Consider the following 19,974-nt stretch of genomic DNA (forward strand, 5'->3'; position numbering starts at 1 on the left):
GTGTTAGAAAGAATGCTGAATGTATAAAAAAAAAAAAATGCTATCTTAACTTTGACCACTATTTTTTCTAAAATAGCATATGCGGGATATGCCTGCTTTGTACAGAAGGAGTACATGACTTGCCGCCCAGACACACCCCCAACAAAGCTACATTTTAATCTGTAACCGTATTTATTGGTGTATAACACTTACTTTTTTCCCCTTAAAACCAGGGAAATCATGGGTGCCTGTTATATGCCGATCCTCGCTAATCCCCCGCTGATTGTGAGGAAAGGAGCGAGGGGAGCTGAGATACACAAAGCCGAGCCGAAGTAGACTCGGCTTTAGTCGGCTGTTCTCGCAGTCACGCCCACCTCCACTGATTGCAAGAGGAGCGAGCACCGCTAACATACAGAAAGCCAGGTGTATTTCGGCTAGACTTGGCTCCTCTCGCAGTCCCACCCCTGACTTTGAGCAGAGCCGAGTCTAGCCGAAATACACTCGGCTATCTGTATGTCAGCAGCACTTGCTCCTCTCCTCTCCTCTCGCAATCAGTGGAGATGGGCGGGACTGTGAGCAGAGCCGAGTCTAGCCAAAGTACACTCGGCTTTGTGTATCTCAGCTCCGCTAGCTTCTCTACGCTCAGTCAGCGGAGATCAGCGCCAAATTTAAAACAGGGCAATGCTGCAAAGAGACTGGCAATGCTGCAAAGAGACTGGACAAGGCTGCAAAGGCACTGGGCAAGGCTGCAAAGGCACTGGGCAAGGCTGCAAAGGCACTGGGCAAGGCTGCAGATGGACACTGGGCAATGCTGCAATGATGGACAAGGTTGCAGATGGACACTGATAAGGCTGCATTGATGGGCATTTAAAGTTACGTTTTTTTCCTTAAACCTCCCTCCTAAAACTTTTTTCGTTAAAATTCCTTCCTAAACTTGGGGTATGTTATACACCGATAAATACAGTATATAATCACTAGCCACTTTGCGATGCCATACCCAACCTTTAAAATAAAACCCAAGATACTGTAGTTAAAACATGTTTGCTGTCTGTCTGCCATTGGGGACATTTACCTTTATCTGCTGTCTTGCTGACACAAAAGAAAGTGAGAAAGAAATTCTCTCTTAGACAGTTGTCATCAGAATAAGTGTACCCATAGGAAGATTTCTCCTCTATTTCTCTTGCAATGACAACACAAAATGTTGGACTTTCCCATCACTTTTATTTCCGATGAGAATATTCAAAAAACTGACAGCAGTTTAGAAAACTGAGGTCTGTTATCTCTTTTGTCAAACAGAATTATCCTTCTTAATGAAAAGGCTTTCCTTTTCTGAATATTTTTAAAACACGCCTTTAAACATGAAAAGGTGTCCAATACAGCCAAATCCAATAATACAGTGGCGGCTGGTGCTTAATATTTTGGGGGGGGGGGGGGGGCAGCAATACAGGGCGGGGGCACGGAAGATGGACGCCAGTGATCAGTGCCTGTCTGCGTGTGGGAGACAGATGGCGGCGATCAGTGCCCCCCCCCCTATGGAAGACAGACACTGGTGATATGTGCCCCCCCCTTCCCTGCGGGTGATAGACCAGGGATGGCCTTACTTTAGGAGACCTATGCTCCAACTTGCAGGTTGCAGGCTCCAGGGTAGAGCTCGATGCTGCTCCTTGCAGGTTGCAGGCTCCAGGGAAGTCTATAAGTGCCCATCAGTGCAGCCTCATCAGTGAAGGAGAAACATTACCTGTTTGCAGAATTCTATAAAACACTATGAAAATGCTTTTGTTTTTTTTTCAATTTTTTTTATTTTTGCAAAAATTAAAAACCCAGTGGTGATTAAATACCACCAAAAGAAAGCTCTATTTTTGTGAAAAAAAATACAAAACATTGGCCTGGACAGGTAAAAGGGTCCAGTAGGCAAGTGGTTAAACAATTGATGGATAATACACCATACAGCCCCGCCTTGCTGCACATGCTCGTTGCCCCTGTTGGCTCAGCCACGTGCTTTACCCTTTAGTCTCACTTACTTAGGACATCAGAATCAAACTGCACCCCAGAACTTTGGTCACCCACATGTCCCCAAAATCTTAGAGAAACGTAGGATTACAGTCCTCCCCACATTTATGACTCTAACTAAATGCATTACACTTCCACTGAACCCTGCTCTTTTATACCACTCAAACATTTTGTTAGCCTCTTCGCATACTCATTGTCTGTTTAATTGTGTTTTGTAAAAAGCTTTCTGATTTTGCATGATTAACTTGGCACCCGTGTGAGAGGGGGTGATGAATGGAGGCAATTCTTGCGGCGGGATTTTGTCTGACGGCACCACACAGGCAGATGATTCTGTTTTCATTTTTCCCTCTAATCGTCTATTGACAAAAACATTTTTCATTGTGAATTGTTCCACATTTACACAGAGCTGTGCTGGCGGATTAATGTAACTGCCGATAAATTGTTATTCTGTGCACGTTCTCCTACTGACATTTGTCAGGAAATAAAGCTTGATGTGTCACAGAATATCCAAATATTTGAAGGGGGGAAAAAAAGCCTAAAATAATGACCTAGGAGGCCATGGACATGGAGAAAGCTCTGAATTCTCAAACACTATTATCAGTCCCATCTTCCTAAATTATTTCTGTAAACTAGAGAACCCCTCCATGTTACAGAGATGAGGAGCACTTCCTGTCCTAGGATGACAACGCTGTGCCTCTACAAATACAGGGCAGTTCATTATTATGATCTTAGGACAGGAAATATATTACCAGCAGGAAAACTTGTGTAGCCAATACATAAGGACTAGGGATGAGCCGAACACCCCCCGGTTCGGTTCGCACCAGAACTTTCGAACGGACCCCAAATTCGTACGAACTTTAGAACCCCATTGAAGTCTATGGGACTCGAACATTCGAAATTAAAAGTGCTAATTTTAATGGCTAATATGCAAGATACTGTCCTAAAAAGGGTTTGGGGACCTGGCTCCTGCCCCAGGGGACATGGGTCAATGCCTAAAATGTTTTTAAAAATGTCCGTTTTGGCAGGAGCACTGATTTTAATGACGATTAAAGTGAAAAAAAAAGGGAAATATTCCTTTAAATATGGTGCCTGGGGGGTGTCTGTAGTATGCCTGTGAAGTGCCACGTGTTTCCCGTATTTAGAACAGTCCCTGCACAAAATGACATTAAACGGAAATAACATCATTTAAAACTGCTTGAGGTTTTAATGTTATATCTGGTTCCTGCAATATGGTTGAAAATCATTGAGAAAAATGGCATGGGTAGCCCTCCCTGCCCATTACCAGCCTATTTGGGTCTTGTACGCATATTAAGGGGAACCCCGTACCCATATTAAAAAAAAGGAAATGCGTGTGGCCCCCAGGCCCTATATACTCAGAACAGCAGTATACAGGCGGTGCAAACAAGACAGGGACTGTGTAGGTTTGTTGTGTTAAGTTGAATCTGTTTGTAATTTTCAACTGGTACATTTTTAAAGTGTAGCTCCAGTCAAAAAGACTATTTTTAAGCTTTTTGGAAAACATAGGGAAGGGTTATCACCCCTGTATAATTTGTTTTGTCGTCCATCTTTTTTCATCTCACTTGCTGTTGTCTCCTTCCGTTTGCAAGTAGGAGATGTTTGTAAGTTGGATGTTTGAAAGTAGGGGCCTGCCCTATATGCTCTGCAGAAATAGCGGAACAAGGTGTTGGTTTTGCCACAACATTGTAAGCCCTCAAAGTGACTCTTGGTGGGTGCTGGAGCACCCTGCTGTGAACGATTATATCAAGAATTGTAATTACATGCCATTGTTGAACAGTGGTAGAAAAATTGACCTTTGGTGGTTGTGGTGCTGGTCCTCACAGTTACTCTAGGTGGGCACAGGAACGGGCCCTCCTGTGAAATATTATATCAAGAATTGTAATTACATGTCCCCGTTAAACAGGGGCAGAAAAATTGGGCCTTAGGCACTGCTGCTGGTGCCACGACACTGCAACCTCTCCCATATACTCTAGTTTTATTGCAGGAATTAGCCCTGCTGCAAAGCATTGCATCAAAAATTTTAATTAAACGCCCCTGTTAAACAGGGGCAGAAAAATTGGGCCTTAGGCACTGGTGCTGGTGCCACCACACTGCAACCTCTCCCATATACTCTAGTTTTATTGCAGGAATTAGCCCTGCTGCAAAGCATTGCATCAAAAATTTTAATTAAACGCCCCTGTTAAACAGGGGCAGAAAAATTGGGCTGATGGCATCACCCAGAAACAGAAATGTTCTTCCAACATATCAGCGGAGGAGGAAGAGGATAGACAATCAACATAACAGGACAGTCACTCAGCATCAGCATAGGCAGTCTTGAAGGGATGTGATATTTTAAAAAAAATTATTCGGTTACATCAGCTTCAGGTGCTTGGTAGCTGTGGGTGATCCAAGACTGATTCATCTTGATGAAGGCCAGTCGATCAACTGATTCGGTGGACAGGCGCACCCTGTGATCGGTAACAAAGTCACCAGCAGCACTGAAGGTGCATTCCGAAAGAACGCTGGATGCAGGACAGGCCAGTAGCTCAATTGCATACTGTGCAAGCTCTGGCCAGTGATCCATCCTCAAGACCCAGTAAGCCAGAGGATTTTCGGTGGGAAAGGTGTCCAAGTCTGACCTTGCCCCTAGGTATTCCTGCACCATGTAAATCAGACGCTGGCGATGGTTGCTGGAACCGATCATACCTTGGGGCTGCGGACTAAAAAATTGTCTGAAAGCATCAGTCAGACGGCCACCTTCTCCACCGCTCCTTCTGACCGATGCCTCAGCAACACGTTGTCCAGGACCAGGAGTTTGTAACCTTCCAGTCTCTGGGAACGCGTTGCACAGACCTTTTTGCAAGGCCTCCCGGAGATGTCTCATCCTCTGCGATGGCAAGATAAGGTCGGCAACCTTACCCTTGTACCGTGGATCAAGGAGAGTGGCCAGCCAGTAATGGTCCCTCTCCTTGATCCGAAGAATACGAGGATCCTTCCGCAGGCTTTGCAGGATCAGGGAGGCCATGCAGTGTAGGTTAGCTGAGGCATTCGGTCCGGGAGTCCTCTAGGTCACTAAGGACAACATGATCCGCAGCTACCTCCTCCCAGCCACATACAAGTCCACGTGTTTCTTGGGACTGTAAATCATCCCTACAAGACTGCTGCTGCTGATGCTGAGTGCCAGCCTCCACCTCCATGCTGACACAATCATCCTCCTCCTCCTCTTCCTCCTCCTCGTTCTCTTCCTGTGTGATGGGTGGCACAGCAGGAACACTGTCTGGATAAAGGGGGCCTTGAGAGGCAAGAAAGTCCTCCTCTTCCTGCCTCTGTTCTGCCTCAAGTGCCCTGTCCATTATTCCACGCAGCGTATGCTCCAAGAGTTGGACAAGAGGTACAGTGTCACGGATGCATGCACTGTCACTGCTCACCATCCTTGTGGCCTCCTCAAACGGTGACAGGACAGTGCATGCATCCCTGATCATGCCCCACTGGCGTGGTGAGAAAAAACTAAGCTCCCCTGACCCTGTCCTGGTGCCGTAGTCGCACAGGTACTCATTGATGGCCCTCTGCTGCGTGTGCAGCCGCTGCAGCATGGCCAACGTTGAGTTCCACCTGGTGGGCATGTCACATATAAGGCGGTTCTTGGGCAGGTTCAACTCCTTTTGGAGCTCAGCCAGCCAAGCACAGGCATTAAATGATCAGTGGAAATGCACACAGACTTTCCTGGCCTGTTTCAGGACATCCTGTAAGCCGGGGTACCTGCCCAAGAACCGCTGCACCACCAGGTTAAGGACGTGAGCTACACAGGGCACATGGGTCAGTTGTCCCTGTCGGAGGGCGGAGAGGAGGTTGGTGCCCTTGTCTCAAACCACCATTCCTGGCTTAAGCTGGCATGGTGTCAACCACCTCTCGGCCTGCCCCTGCAGAGCTGACAAAATATCCGCCCCAGTGTGGCTCCTGTCCCCCAAACAAACCAGCGCAAGCACGGCATGGCATCGTTTTGCCTGCGTACTTGCGTAGCCCCTGGAATGCCTACGGAGCACCGCTGGTTCTGAGGACAGAGCACTGGAAGAGGCCATGGAGGAAGAAGAAGAGGAGGGGGTGGAGGAGAGAGGTGTGTCACAACCAATAGTAGCATTTTGGAGGCGTGGTGGCGGAACAACCTCCAACACTACTGCACCTTGTCCTGCATCCTTCCCAGCTGCCAGAAGAGTGACCCAATGGGCCGTGAAAGACAGGTAACGTCCCTGTCCATGCCTGCTGGACCATGAGTCAGCGGTAATATGCACCTTACCACTGACCACCCTGTCCAGCGAGGCAAGGACATTGCCTTCCACATGCCGGTAGAGAGCCGGAATCGCCTTCCGTGAGAAAAAGTGGCGTTTGGGGACCTGCCACTGAGGAACCGCAGATTGTACAAACTCACGGAAGGGGGCCGAGTCTACCAACTGAAAAGGCAGCAGTTGAAGTGCTAGCAATTTAGCCAAGCTAGCATTCAACCGCTGGGCATGTGGATGGCTGGGAGTGAACTTATTTCGCTGGTCCAGCAGCTGGGGCAGGGACATTTGCCTGGTATAATCGGACATGGGTGTACTGCTAGCAGAGTGCCCGGAAGCACTTGGCTGTGACACACCTAATTCTACACCTTCATTCCTCTCAGAACAGGTTTCAGAGAGGACTGAAGGTCTAGTGGGGTTGGAGATGCCAGCTGATGAGGAGCAAGGAGAGCTTTGTTCTTTGGTGTGGGTCTTTGAGGTACGCTTGCCAACGAGCTGCATGGCAGGTCAACATATGTCTGGTCAAGCATGTGGTGCCCAAGCGGCTGATGTTTTGGCCACTCGAGATACACTTGAGACATATGTTGCAAATAGCAGTGGTGCGATCTGATGCACTCGTCTCAAAAAAGGCCCACACCAAAGTACTTTTAGAATAACGCGCAGAGGCAGCGCCCTGCACAGGCGGAGCTCTGCGGTGTGATTCAGTCGGTGTGCTGCCCCTAAGCTGGCCCCCGGAGGGCATCCTGCCTCGTTGGACATGTGCCTCCTCCTCCTCCTCCTCTCTCCTACTAGGCACCCACGTGGAGTCAGTGCCCTCATCATCCCCTCCCTCTTCATCACTGTAGCAAACCTGGCAATATGCTGCAGCTTGTGGAACATGACTGCCAGATTGCTGTCCTTCTTGAGCATCCCCTCTCTCTGCATTCACGCTACTGCCTTCCTCTAGCTGAGTGTCATCATCAGAGCCTACAAAACACTGGGCATCCTCCTGGAGCATGTACCCAACACTGTGCTCAAAGAGTTCAGGAGACTCCTCAGGAGGACGTGGTGGGTCTAGGGAAGGAGTCACTGATGATGACATTGAGAGGAGGGAAGACGATGCGTTGGCAGCTGCTTTGCTAGTACCCTGAGACTGGGTGAGAGAGGATGAGGAGGATGAAGAGGGCTTGGTCATCCACTCTACCAAGTCGTTGGCATGTTGCGGTTCAACATGTCCAGCTGCCGAAAAGAAGGACAAGCGTGTCCCATGGCCACGTGCTGATGACAATGCACCGCGTCCACGACCAGCACTGTTGTCTCTAGACACAGAGCCTGCTTGCCCTCTTATCGGCTCGTGCCTGTCTGCCTCTCCTTGCTGGCCTTCCAGACATGGTAATGGCCTGAAGGGAGTTGGGTAAAACAGCAGTTGGGTAGTGTATATTGTGCTGGAGGCACACAACACCCACTAACTCCTGTTGATGCCTTTATTATAGAACACCAGAGATAAAGGGGTATACTGTAATGGAGTCACACAACACTCACTAAGCCCTGCAGATGGCTATATTAGAGAACAGCAATAAAGGGTAGATACAGGTGTATATTGTGCTGGAGTCACACAACACCCACTAACTCCTGCAGATGCCTTTATTATAGAACACCAGAGATAAAGGGGTATACTGTAATGGAGTCACACAACACCCACTAAGCCCTGCAGATGGCTCTATTAGAGAACAGCAATAAAGGGTAGATACAGGTGTATATTGTGCTGGAGGCACAAAACACCCACTAACTCCTGCAGATGCCTTTATTATAGAACACCAGAGATAAAGGGGTATATACAGATGTATACTGTGCTGTGCTGGAGGCACACACAACTTCCAATAACTCCTGCAGATGGCAAGTGGGCTCAAATAGAGAAGAGCTATGTAGGTGGATATAGCAGTGTGTACTGGGTACAGAGCACGCAGACAGCACGCACAAGCTCCTAACACTACTGACTGCAAGCTCTATTATAAAAGATAGATCACCAGCTATATAGGTGAGGTGAATATAGCGGTGTATACTGCGGTCAGGGCACGCAGACAACAACCACTACACAACAGCAAGATCGAAAATCGGCCGATAACGATCGGTGTATACTGTGTTGAAGGTACACAGAACACCCACTAACTGCTTCAGACGCCAACACACTACACAAGGCCGCCGCGCTGGCGGCCTTATATAGTGTGGGGCGTGTACTACACAGCCTGCCTGTGGCCAATCATGGCTCTCCTCGCTGCTGGCGCTGTGATTGGCCAACCATGCGGGGTCACAGTGCATGCTTGGCCAATCATGAGCCAGCAATGCACTGCGATGACGCAGTGCATTGTGGGCCGTGAGCGCCACACGAATTTGGCGCAAACGGCCCATAAAGTTCGGAATTTGCCAAACGGGCGAACAGCCAATGTTCGAGTCGAACGTATGTTCGACTCGAACACGAAGCTCATCCCTAATAAGGACTAGTAAGCTGCAATAGATTACATTTTTGTTCACGGGTTTAAATACACTTTAGGAAAGAACTCTTCCCCCATCCAGATATACCTGTAATGATCATTTTTCTATGTTTTGATATTCTGACAGGCTCCTGTCTCCTCTTTATATTTTGCTTTAGCCCTGGTGCATTACCTATGATTGCTCCTGCTACAGCAAATCCGTAATTAAAGCCCAACTCTACTACAGAAACAAATATAATAAATAAATTGCACACCAGTGATTAATAAAATAAGCTTTTGCTGCAATACTTATTCCCTCTCTGGGGCTCACCACTCCCTCCTTTTACTGTCGCTGGTTTTCCTGGTTGAATGACACCCAATATATTTCAACCCAAGTCCTGTGAGTCCAGGCTGTCATGGACCTGTAACTTAGAGGTACATCATCTGGATGAGGGGTGAGCTTTGTGGCGTTGGGCTTTGGACACCATAGCAATGCTTTAGCAACAATAAATGAACATTTAAAGTGAACTAATTTCTGGAATTGACACACCAAGATTTTTTAAAACTGCTGACCATACCAACCCATTAGCCTGGAGCTGTGCACAAGTAATATTTTATAGCCCCAAAACTCTATGAGAGTTGCCAATAATTGGTTGCTGAAGACAAAGAATAAGTCACTGCCTGTGGTGTGAGCTACACAGATAGTAAGAAGTAGGGATGAGCTTCGTGTTCGAGTCGAACGTACGTTCGACTCGAACATTGGCTGTTCGGCCGTTCGGCGAATTCCGAACGTTTGGGCCGTTCGCGTCAAAATTCGAGTGACGCGCGCGCGGACCACAATGCACTGCGGTGGCGCAGTGCATTGCTGCCCCATGATTGGCCAAGCATGCACTGTGACCCCGCATGCTTGGCCAATCGCAGCGCCGGCAGCGAGGAGAGCCATGATTGGCCACAGGCATCCTGCCTGTGGCCAATCATAGCTCAGGCTGTGTAGTGCACGCCCCACACTATACAAGGCCGCCTTTGAGGCGGCTTCGTGTAGTGTGTTACTTAGCATCTGAAGCAGTGGGTGTTCTGTGTACCTTCAACACAGTACACACCAATCGTTTTTGGCTGATTTCCTATCTTGCTGCTGTGTAGTGGTTGTTGTCTGTGCCCTGACTGCAGTATACACCACTATATTCACCTCACCTATATAGCTAGTGATCTAGCTTTAACCACTTAACAACTGCCCATTGCCGATTAACGGCTTCAGGGGGGTTGTTTAACTCTGAGAGGCCGTTAATTAACGGCCTCCCAGAATTCTGCTCTCGCGTGCCCCGAGGTGTGCGCACTCGAGAGCATCCGTGACCGCCGGGTCGCATCACGGATCACGGTAAACGGCCGCTCATAGCGGCCGTTTACCACGTGATTGCTCCGTCAAATGACGGAGTGATCACTTGGAAACAAACCGGCGTCATGTTATGACGCCTGTTCCTCCCTCCCCTCTCTGTACCGATCGGTACAGCGGAGGGGAAAGAGATCGGTGTCAGCAGCGATGTGGGCTGCATCTGCAGTGCCCACATCGCTGCTCACCGAATTTAACCCCTCAATTCCCTGCCAATACTCTGCAATACCAGTGCATACTCTGCAGTGCCCTGCCATTACTCTGCAGTACCCCGCCATTACTCTGCAGTGCAGTACCCTGCCATTACTCTGCAGTACCCCCCATTACTCTGCAGTAACCCCCATTACTCTGCAGTACCCCCCAATACTCTGCAGTACCCGCCATTACTCTGCAGTACCCCCAATACTCTGCAGTACCCTGCCATTACTCTGTAGTACCCCCCAATACTCTGCAGTACCCTGCTATTACTCTGTAGTACCCCGCCAATACCCCGCCAATACTCTGTAATACCCTGCCATAAATTGCCATACCCAGCCATACTCAGAGATACCCAGCCATACTCGGTGATACCCTGAAATACCCAGCCATAGACGCCCCCCACCCCTCACCACCCTCCGGTGCTTCTACCAACTCGCCAGTACGATCAAAGCCAGAATCTTTTTTTCTATTTTTTATTTCAGGCTTCCCAGCCTAGAGGTGAGATGTGGGGTCATATTGACCCCCCAGATTTCACTGTAAAGAGGACCTGTCACCCCATATTCCTATTACAAGGGATGTTTACATTTCTTGTAATAGGAATAAAAGTGATCAAAAATATATTTTTGGGGAAAAAAAATGTCAAACTAACATAAATAAAGTAAAATGAACAATAAAAAATAAAAATTAAAATTAAAGCGCCCATGTCCCCATGTGCTCGCATGTGCCACACATGTGAGGTATCGCCGAGAATGTTAGAGCGAGAGCAATAATTCTAGTCCTAGACCTCCTCTGCAACTCAAAACATGTAACCAGTAAAAAAAAAATTAAAGCGTCGCCTATGGGGATTTTTTAAGTAGCGACGTTTGGCGCCATTCCACGGGCATGTGCAATTTTGAAGAGTGACATGTTTGATATCTATTTACTCAGCATAACTTCATCTTTCACTTTATGCAAACATTGGGCTAACAAGTGGTTAATAATAGAGCTTGCAGTCAGTAGTGTTAGGAGATAGTGCGTGCTGTCTGCGTGCTCTGTACCCAGTACATACCGCTATAATATAATAATAATAATAATAATAATAATAAATCTCCTACTTGCAAACGCAAGGAGACAGCAGCAAGTGAGATGAAAAAAGATGGACGACAAAACAAATTATACAGGGGTGATAACCCTTCCCTATGTTTTCCAAAAAGCTTAAAGATAGTTTTTTTGACTGGAGCTACACTTTAAAAATGTACCGGTTGAAAATGACAAACAGATTCAACTTAACACAGTCCCTGTCTTGTTTGCACCGCCTGTATACTGCTGTTCTGAGTATATAGGGCCTGGGGGCCACACGCATTTCCTTTTTTTAATATGGGTACGGAGTTCCCCTTAATATGCGTACAAGACCCAAATAGGCTGGTAATGGGCAGGGAGGGCTACCCATGCCATGTTTCTCAATGATTTTCAACCATATTGCAGGAACCAGATATAACATTAAAACCGCAAGCAGTTTTAAATGGTGTTATTTCCGTTTAATGTCATTTTGTGCAGGGACTGTTCTAAACACGGGAAACATGTGGCACTTCACAGGCATACTACAGACACCCCCCAGGCACCATATTTAAAGGAATATTTCACTTTTTTTTTTCACTTTAATCGTCATTAAAATCAGTGCTCCCGCCAAAACGGCAGTTTTTAAAACTTTTTTTTGCAGTGACCCATGTCCCCTGAGGCAGGAGGCAGGTCCCCAAACCCTTTTTAGGACACTATCTTGCATATTAGCCGTTAAAATTAGCACTTTCCAATTCGAACGTTCGAGTCCCATAGACTTCAATGGGGTTCTAACGTTCGTACCGAACGCGGGGGTCGTTCGCAAGTTCTGGTGCGAACTGAACCGGGGGGTGTTCGGCTCATCCCTAGTAAGAAGTAGTTCTGCACACAACTGAAATATGATCATGCGAGATTAATAGCTTATGCATGCTACTTGGGTAGTTTACAGCATAGCATAGTCTTATTAATTAATGGCTAGTGATTTTAATCCCATGTGGCATTACCATTTAGCTTACTGTTCACTGTTGAAGAAGAACTTTACCTGAGGATTCTGGGTCTTCTTTGGCAGATATCTTGAACAAACAAATCTTTGGTGGGATCCGGAAGAGCCTTGACATGTCATCAAACATGCTCATTTGGGCAACGTGCTCAAAGTGACTGGCTCGATATCCCTAGAACCAAGACAACACACAATCCAGTATTAAACACATATTTAAGGGTCAGACCACCCATAGATAATATTTGTTGGAAAGTCAAATCAATTAACCGTTTATGTTGTCTCCTCAGTGGTGAGATTACTGTGTTAGGTTTCTGGGTCCTTTAACCTGCTGTGGTCATAGCATGGGGGTCTTACTCTGCTTGCTGGACTCTTAAATGATATTATAGTGCAGAGATTGCTGGAGAATTGTAAACACACCGAGGTGGGTGGAAACATGAAGCTCTAGTGTAGACAGGAACTGAACTAGGACCTATGGCACAGAGATACCAAAAGATTTAACAAGACAGTAAATGATTCTACCCTCTAGATCATGGGCCCCTTGATTGCCTTTATCCAGTCCCTGGGACACTGATATGAGACATTATTCTTCCCTCTGACAACAAAAATGGGGCTTAATTCCTGCCACTGACATCATCAATAGGGCACTATTTCTGCCCCTAATACCAAATATAGAGCACTGTTTACTCCCACTGATGCCAGAAAATGTTCTTATTCTCCTTGGCCACAGGCCCCCCTAAATTCTGAAGGACAGTAAACTGTCCCTTTGTTTAGAAAGTATGAAGACCCCTTCTCTAGATTTTCAGCACTGTCATAATTCTGTGGATTGACAGTAATGGCAGGACAGGGTAAGTTGACTCTGTATATTGAACTAGGAAACTTAAGGCTTCAAGAAGCAACCCACACTGACAGGATCTTCTAATAAGGTGGTGGCTCTCTTCAAAACTCTCTCCAATGTTTGTGACTGATCAATGCTGGCTTTCCATAAGCCTGGTACACACTAATGCAAGGTTAGTTCTGCGAAGAGCGCTGATCGGGAGTCGGTCATCTGCTGGTTTTCCAGCATGGGCCCGAATGTCTGTAGTTTTTTTTGTTTTGTTTTTACCGCCCATTGTCTCCCGACATTCAGCCGGTGTATACCCGGCTTTAGGTCTGTGCCTGCAATAATTCTAAAACTAGCACTGGGCAGACACAGTCAGTCCTACAGTAGGGGGTAGTAATACTGCTGCTAAATGTTTCACTTCCCACTGCATCGGTTCAGCTCGGTCAAACACGTTTTTGGTTTGGTCATTCCCTGAACCTTCGAACCAGCATGCTTGGACCAGACCTAGAGCCAGTCCCCAATCACAGGCAGCTTGCTCCATCACTCCTCCTGCATTTGGGTGAAAGGCTTAGCATTACAGTGTCACATTCACTCTTGCCATCTGCAGGACACAATTCAACACTCTGTGTACAGGCAAACACAATATTTCTGTGACTATTATGTTAATTTCCTCTAGATGGCGTATGTGTGCTTCCTTGATCATTTTTTTCCCCATCATGCATTATTACATGCTAACTTCCTTTTTTTTCTTCTTGCTGAACTGAAAGGAGAACAGTGCTTTCAAGCAGGCAAAAGTGGTATGTAGATTTACAGTGGTGTGAAAAAGTGTTTGCCCCCTTCCTCATTTCCTGTTCCTTTGCATGTTTGTCACACTTAAGTGTTTCGGAACATCAAACCAATTTAAACAATAGTCAAGGACAACACAAGTAAACACAAAATGCAATTTGTAAATGAAGGTGTTTATTATTAAAGGTGAAAAAAAATCCAAACCATCATGGCCCTGTGTGAAAAAGTGATTGCCCCCCTTGTTAAAACATACTATAACTGTGGTTGTCCACACCTGAGTTCAATTTCTCTAGCCACACCCAGGCCTGATTATTGCCACACCTGTTCACAATCAAGGCATCACTTAAATAGGAGCTGCTTGACACAGTAAGGTCCACCAGAAGATCCTTAAAAGCTACACATCATGCCGAGACCCAAAGAAATTCAGGAACAATTGAGAAAGAAAGTAATTGAGATCTATCAGTCTGGAAAGGGTTATAAAGCCATTTCCAAAGCTTTGGGAATCCAGCGAACCACAGTGAGAGCCATTATCCACAAATGGCGAAGACATGGAACAGTGGTGAACCTTCCCAGGAGTGGCCGGCCGCCCAAAATTACCCCAAGAGCGCAGCGACGACTCATCCAAGAGGTCACAAAAGACCCCACAACAACATCCAAGGAACTGCAGGCCTCACTTGCCTCAGTTAAGGTCAGCGTTCATGCCTCCACCATCAGGAAAAGACTGGGCAAAAATGGCCTGCATGGCAGAGTTCCAAGGAGAAAACCACTGCTGAGCAAAAAGAACATCAAAGCTCGTCTCAATTTCTCCACAACACATCTTGATGATCCCCAAGACTTTTGGGACAACATTCTGTGGACCGATGAGACAAAAGTGGAACTCTTTGGAAGGTGTGTGTCCAAGTATATCTGGCGTAGAAGGAACACTGCATTTCATAAAAAGAACATTATACCAACAGTAAAATATGGTGGTGGTAGTGTGATGGTCTGGGGCTGTTTTGCTGCTTCAGGACCTGGAAGACTTGCCGTGATAAAAGGAACTATGAATTCTGCTGTCTACCAAGAGATCCTGAAGGAGAATGTCCGACCATCTGTTCGTGTACTCAAGCTGAAACGAACTTGGGTTCTGCAGCAGGACAATGATCCTAAACACACCAGCAAGTCCACCACCGAATGGCTGAAGAAAAACAAAATGAAGACTTTGTAGGGGCCTAGCCAAAGTCCTGACCTGAATCCTATTGAGATGTTGTGGTATGACCTTAAAAAGGCCGTTCATGCTCGAAAACCCTCTAATGTAACTGAATTAGGACAATTCTGCAAAGATGAGTGGGCCAAAATTCCTCCAGGACGCTGTAAAAGCCTCATTGCACGTTATCGCAAACGCTTGGTTGCAGTTGTTGCTGCTAAGGGTGGCCCAACCAGTTATTAGGTTTAGGGGGCAATCACTTTTTCACACAGGGCCATGATGGTTTGGATTTTTTTTCACCTTTAATAATAAACACCTTCATTTACAAATTGCATTTTGTGTTTACTTGTGTTGTCCTTGACTATTGTTTAAATTGGTTTGATGTTCCGAAACACTTAAGTGTGACAAACATGCAAAGGAACAGGAAATGAGGAAGGGGGCAAACACTTTTTCACACCACTGTATTTCTGTCTAGCTATTAGTTTCAAGTCATGTTTGTTTTAAATGTAATTCACTGTATGTCTGATGATTTGTCCTGCATATTTGTTCTCTTTAGTTAGTTCTACGATGTTGATGTAAGTGTCGGTGTAAGAACTTGATATGTACATTAAACATCAGTGGTACAAGAGTCTTCTTATTGTGACTGAGGGCGGCATATTGTGGCATGGTTATTCACTTAAGCCCCGGCCATTTGGTTGGTGGTATTTTATCACCTCTGCGGTTTTCTATTTCTGTAGCGCCCTGCTCTTGATGAGCAGACACTATTGTTTTTTTTCAAATTTAATTGTCTGAAGCTGTAGTTTGGCTCAGACTAATTTCTCTAATGCCCCGTACACACGAGCGGACTTTTCAACATCCAAAGTCCGAAGGACCGAGTCCGTCAGACTATCCGATCGTGTGTGGGCTGCAACGGACTTTTGATTCGCCAAAGTCTGACGGACTTTAGAAATGAAGCATGCTTCAAATTTTCCCGAAGGAACTCCGCCGGACCCGGTCCCCTTCGAAAACTCCGCTCGTGTGTATGCTACTCCGACGGACTAAAACCGACTCTAGGGCAGCTATTGGCTACTGGCTATGAACTTCCTTATTCGAGTCAGGTCGTACGGCATCACGTTCGAATCCGTCGGAGTTTAGTGTGATCGTGTGTGGCCAAGTCCGTTCGGCCGAAAACTCCGGCGGAACTCCTTTGGAAGTCTGTCGGACATAAGTCCTCTCGTGTGTACGGGGCATTAAAGTTCTGGTTTCTGCACCAGTCCAACTGGATTGCACTAATTCTCACCTGACTGTAGGTGTTGCTGTCACCGTCGGTGGGTGTGGAACAGCAGCAGGCTGGATGCATTGAATGCCACCTCTTGCTCTGAAATGGTTCAGTGGGTGTGGTTTCCCTGCTGTGCATTCTGGGAGAGGGTAATTAAGGCACTGACACCATTTTTTTTGGTTCGTTTTCCAGGGTCCGTGATCCCAACCCCAGGGCCCTCCTGGCCTGGGGTCTGTGTCGTATGGTCTTGCTGGCCCGAGGCTTCGCAACTGAGAGTGTAGACCCAAGAATGTCTTGGGGCCTACTGATCCAGGGGTGGTCCTGTGCTGTTTCGGCTGCGGAAAAGCTGGAGGATCCAGGGGAGGACTTTTCCAGTGGAGGACCGAGCGCAAGGCTGGTGTCTCTGGAGGAGCCTGGAAACTCAGTTAGAGGACGCAACCTGGATCAATATCCTTACAGTATCGTCGGGTCAGCTGAAAGAATCTGGTACTGTATGGTAGTTCTTCCTAAAAACTCTCAAAAATCTCTAAGTTCAGTTAACAAGTCTGTGGCAGAGACTTTGTTGTGCATCTACTCTCAAAACCATTAAGTTCAATTAACAAGTCTGTAGCAGAGACTTTGTTTGCCATCTCATCGGCTGCTATGTCAGGTGAGAGGGGCCTATCCGGTGACTGCTGGATCCATTCTGTGGAGCGGTTTGTCCTCTGGATCTGACGAATACCTCTAAGCCGCAATTACTAGGTGCCTGAACTCCCCCTATTAACCCTCTATTGAAGGACTATGTCTTATGTCTTTCTTTGGTATTACCCCTAAATAAATCTTCAAAAAGGACCACGTGTCTGATCTATCATCATTTGGGCTACTTTCCACGGGACTCCCCTAAGATGATGAGGCGAGCAGGTGAGGTAACGGTAAGCCTGAATAAAACCAGCAGCTCCTTGGGGGGTTAGTGCTAATTTTTTTGTTTTGCTATAAACAAAAAAAAAACGACAATTTTGAAAAAAAGGCATTATTTTTTACTTTTTGCTATAATAAATACCCCCAAAAAATATATAAAAATTTTTTTTTTCCTCAGTTTAGGCCAATGCGTATTCTTCTACATATTTTTGTTAAAAAAAAATCACAATAAGCGTTTATTGATTGGTTTGCGCAAAAGTTATAGTGTCTACAAAATAGGGGATAGTTTTATGGCATTTTTATTAATCATTTTATTTTACTGGTAATAGCGGTGATCAGCTATTTTTATACTGACTGCGACATTATGGCAGACAGATCAGACACTTTTGGTGCAATTTTGGGACCATTCACATTTATACAGCGATCAGTGCAATTAAAAATGCACTGATTACTGTGTAAATGTAACTGCCAGTGAAGGGGTTAATCACTAGGTGGCGCTGTAGGGGTTAAGTGTGTCCTAGGGAGTGATTCTTATGCCCCATACACACGGTCGGACATTCTGACCACAAAATCCGTCTGATTTTTTCCGCCGGATTTTGTCCGAAATTTGTGTTGCATTCACATGGTCTCACAAAGTTGTTGGAAAATCCGATCGTTCTGAACGAGGTGACGTACAACACATACGTCGGGAGTATAAACGGGCCAGGAGCCAATAGCTTTCGTCTCTTAGTTTATTCTGAGCATGCGTGTCTCTTTGTCCATTGGAATTGTCTACACACAATCGGAATTTATGCGATCGGATTTTGTTGTCGGAAAATTTTAGATCCTGCTCTCAAATTTTGTGCATCGGAAAAAGCCAGATGGAGGGCACACACGGTCGGATGTTTCAACAACATGATCCGATTGCACATTTTCCGTCTGAAAATCCGACCGTGTGTATGGGGCATAACTGTCTGGGGGGAGGGGCTGTGTGTGACACGACAATGATCACCGCTCCTGATTACAGGGAGCGGTGATCAGTGTCAGTAGGCAGAATGGGGAAATGCTTGTTTACATTAGCCTTTCCCCGTTCTTTCTCTCTGTGAGACGATCGCGAGTATCCGCGATCACACTCACGGAGCTCACGGCAGGCACGTGCACGCAAGCAAGCCCCTCTTAAAGGGCAACATACAAGTACGTGATTCTGCCTGTACGTGCCCTTCTGCCACAGTATATGTGCGTGAGCGGTTATGCTGCAGTTGCCCTTGACCCTATCTAGTACTACTTAAAGGTGGGTGTATACTATCTGTCTCACTCCAGAGTTGACTTCAGTTTCTACCTTTGGCTTCCCCAGCTTGGTGATGAATACATTTGTCTGCCATTAGCCCTTACCTTCAGTCAGGGGTCAAGTCCTGGGGAAAAAAGTGTGGGAACTCCCACCCAAGATCCACTCCCCCACCAAAAAAAAATTAAAAAATGATACGCTCATATGCATATATATTTCACAGAAAATACAGTACAACATTTATTGTAAAGTGCCAGTTTACAAAAACAAAATAAGTTAATTTGTCAAACTAACAGAATAATCACCACAAGAACGGAGGGGGGCAGCAGAACAGAGGGGGACAGCAGAACGGAGGGGGACATGGAGGAAAACAGGAGGGGGACAGCAGCAGAATGGAGGGGGACAGCAGCAGAACAGAGGGGGGCAGCAACAGAACAGAGGGGGACAGCAGCAGAACAGAGGGGGGCAGCAGCAGAACAGAGGGGGGCAGCAGCAGAACAGAGGGGGACAGTAGCAGAATGGAGGGGGACAGTAGCAGAACGGAGGGGGACAGTAGCAGAATGGAGGGGGACAGTAGCAGAATGGAGGGGGACAGTAGCAGGGAGGGGGACACGGAGGAAAACTGGAGGGGTACAGCAGCAGAACGGAGGGGGATCCTTACCAGCAGTAAGTGTGGCTCTGTCTGGTGTGGTGTCTGTGGCTGGCTGCTCTCTCTCCGAGGCGCTGCTCACCCTAGCAACCAGTTACTCAGGCATATGCCAGACGTGGCTGCTAATGGGAACTGAGTTCCAGTTGTGGAAAAAGTACAGGAACTCCGTTCCCATGCGTTCCCGCAGGACTTGAGCCCTACCTTCAGTCCTGTAGGCATTCCTGCTCTTTGATTTAATACTGCATTTTAATTTTTCCTGCACAAGTCTGCTACCACAATTTGGGAAATCCTAAATGTTGGGTTGTGATGCTGTCTGCAGGTGCAACATTTGAATCTTGTGCAGCTCAGTGAGAGCCTTCCAACCCTTGGTGGCAGCACAAAGGGTCTAATGTATCCCATGACAGTTACCCACAAAAAGGGGGTGCAGGGTGCACTATACTTGGAGTGCCATCGTAGTGTGCCATTGCTCTGCCCTTTTTTTGCAGGGGCTACAGTACTGGTTCTTACTTTTCCTCAGAACCTCAGGTGGCCAAATGTGTCTTTTTACCCCTTTTTTTTCTGAAAGCTTCTTTACTATAATACTTATTAGGATGTGCTAGTTTTGTTTTTGAACACAACATGATTTAGCTATTTTCCACTTTAAGGGTCACTTACTGGCACCCCACATGGCACTCTAATGGCTGCTTTTATGTGTTCCCTGTATGCTAGTCATAGGGAGCTGCCATGAAGCTGTTTCGCCTTAATACTTGTCCTAAATAAAAGTCACAGAAATAGACCGAAACAT

The 19,974-nt window shown here is 46.6% G+C and overlaps 1 protein-coding gene across 1 annotated transcript in view; it reads right to left on the reverse strand.

The window, feature by feature from the left end:
• LOC143960443 (uncharacterized) overlaps positions 1–19,974 on the reverse strand; it is a 98,125-nt gene that overhangs the window by 54,970 nt on the left and 23,181 nt on the right. The window contains exon 3 of the mRNA XM_077469065.1: positions 12,376–12,505. Coding sequence (XP_077325191.1) covers positions 12,376–12,505 — 130 coding nt within the window. The remainder of the gene's footprint in view (positions 1–12,375; positions 12,506–19,974) is intronic.

Source organism: Lithobates pipiens, unplaced genomic scaffold (genome assembly GCF_037356315.1).
Source record: "Lithobates pipiens isolate NorthernLeopardFrog02 unplaced genomic scaffold, aLitPip1_a1.2 Scaffold_8, whole genome shotgun sequence".
NCBI classification, from domain to species: Eukaryota; Metazoa; Chordata; class Amphibia; order Anura; family Ranidae; genus Lithobates; species Lithobates pipiens.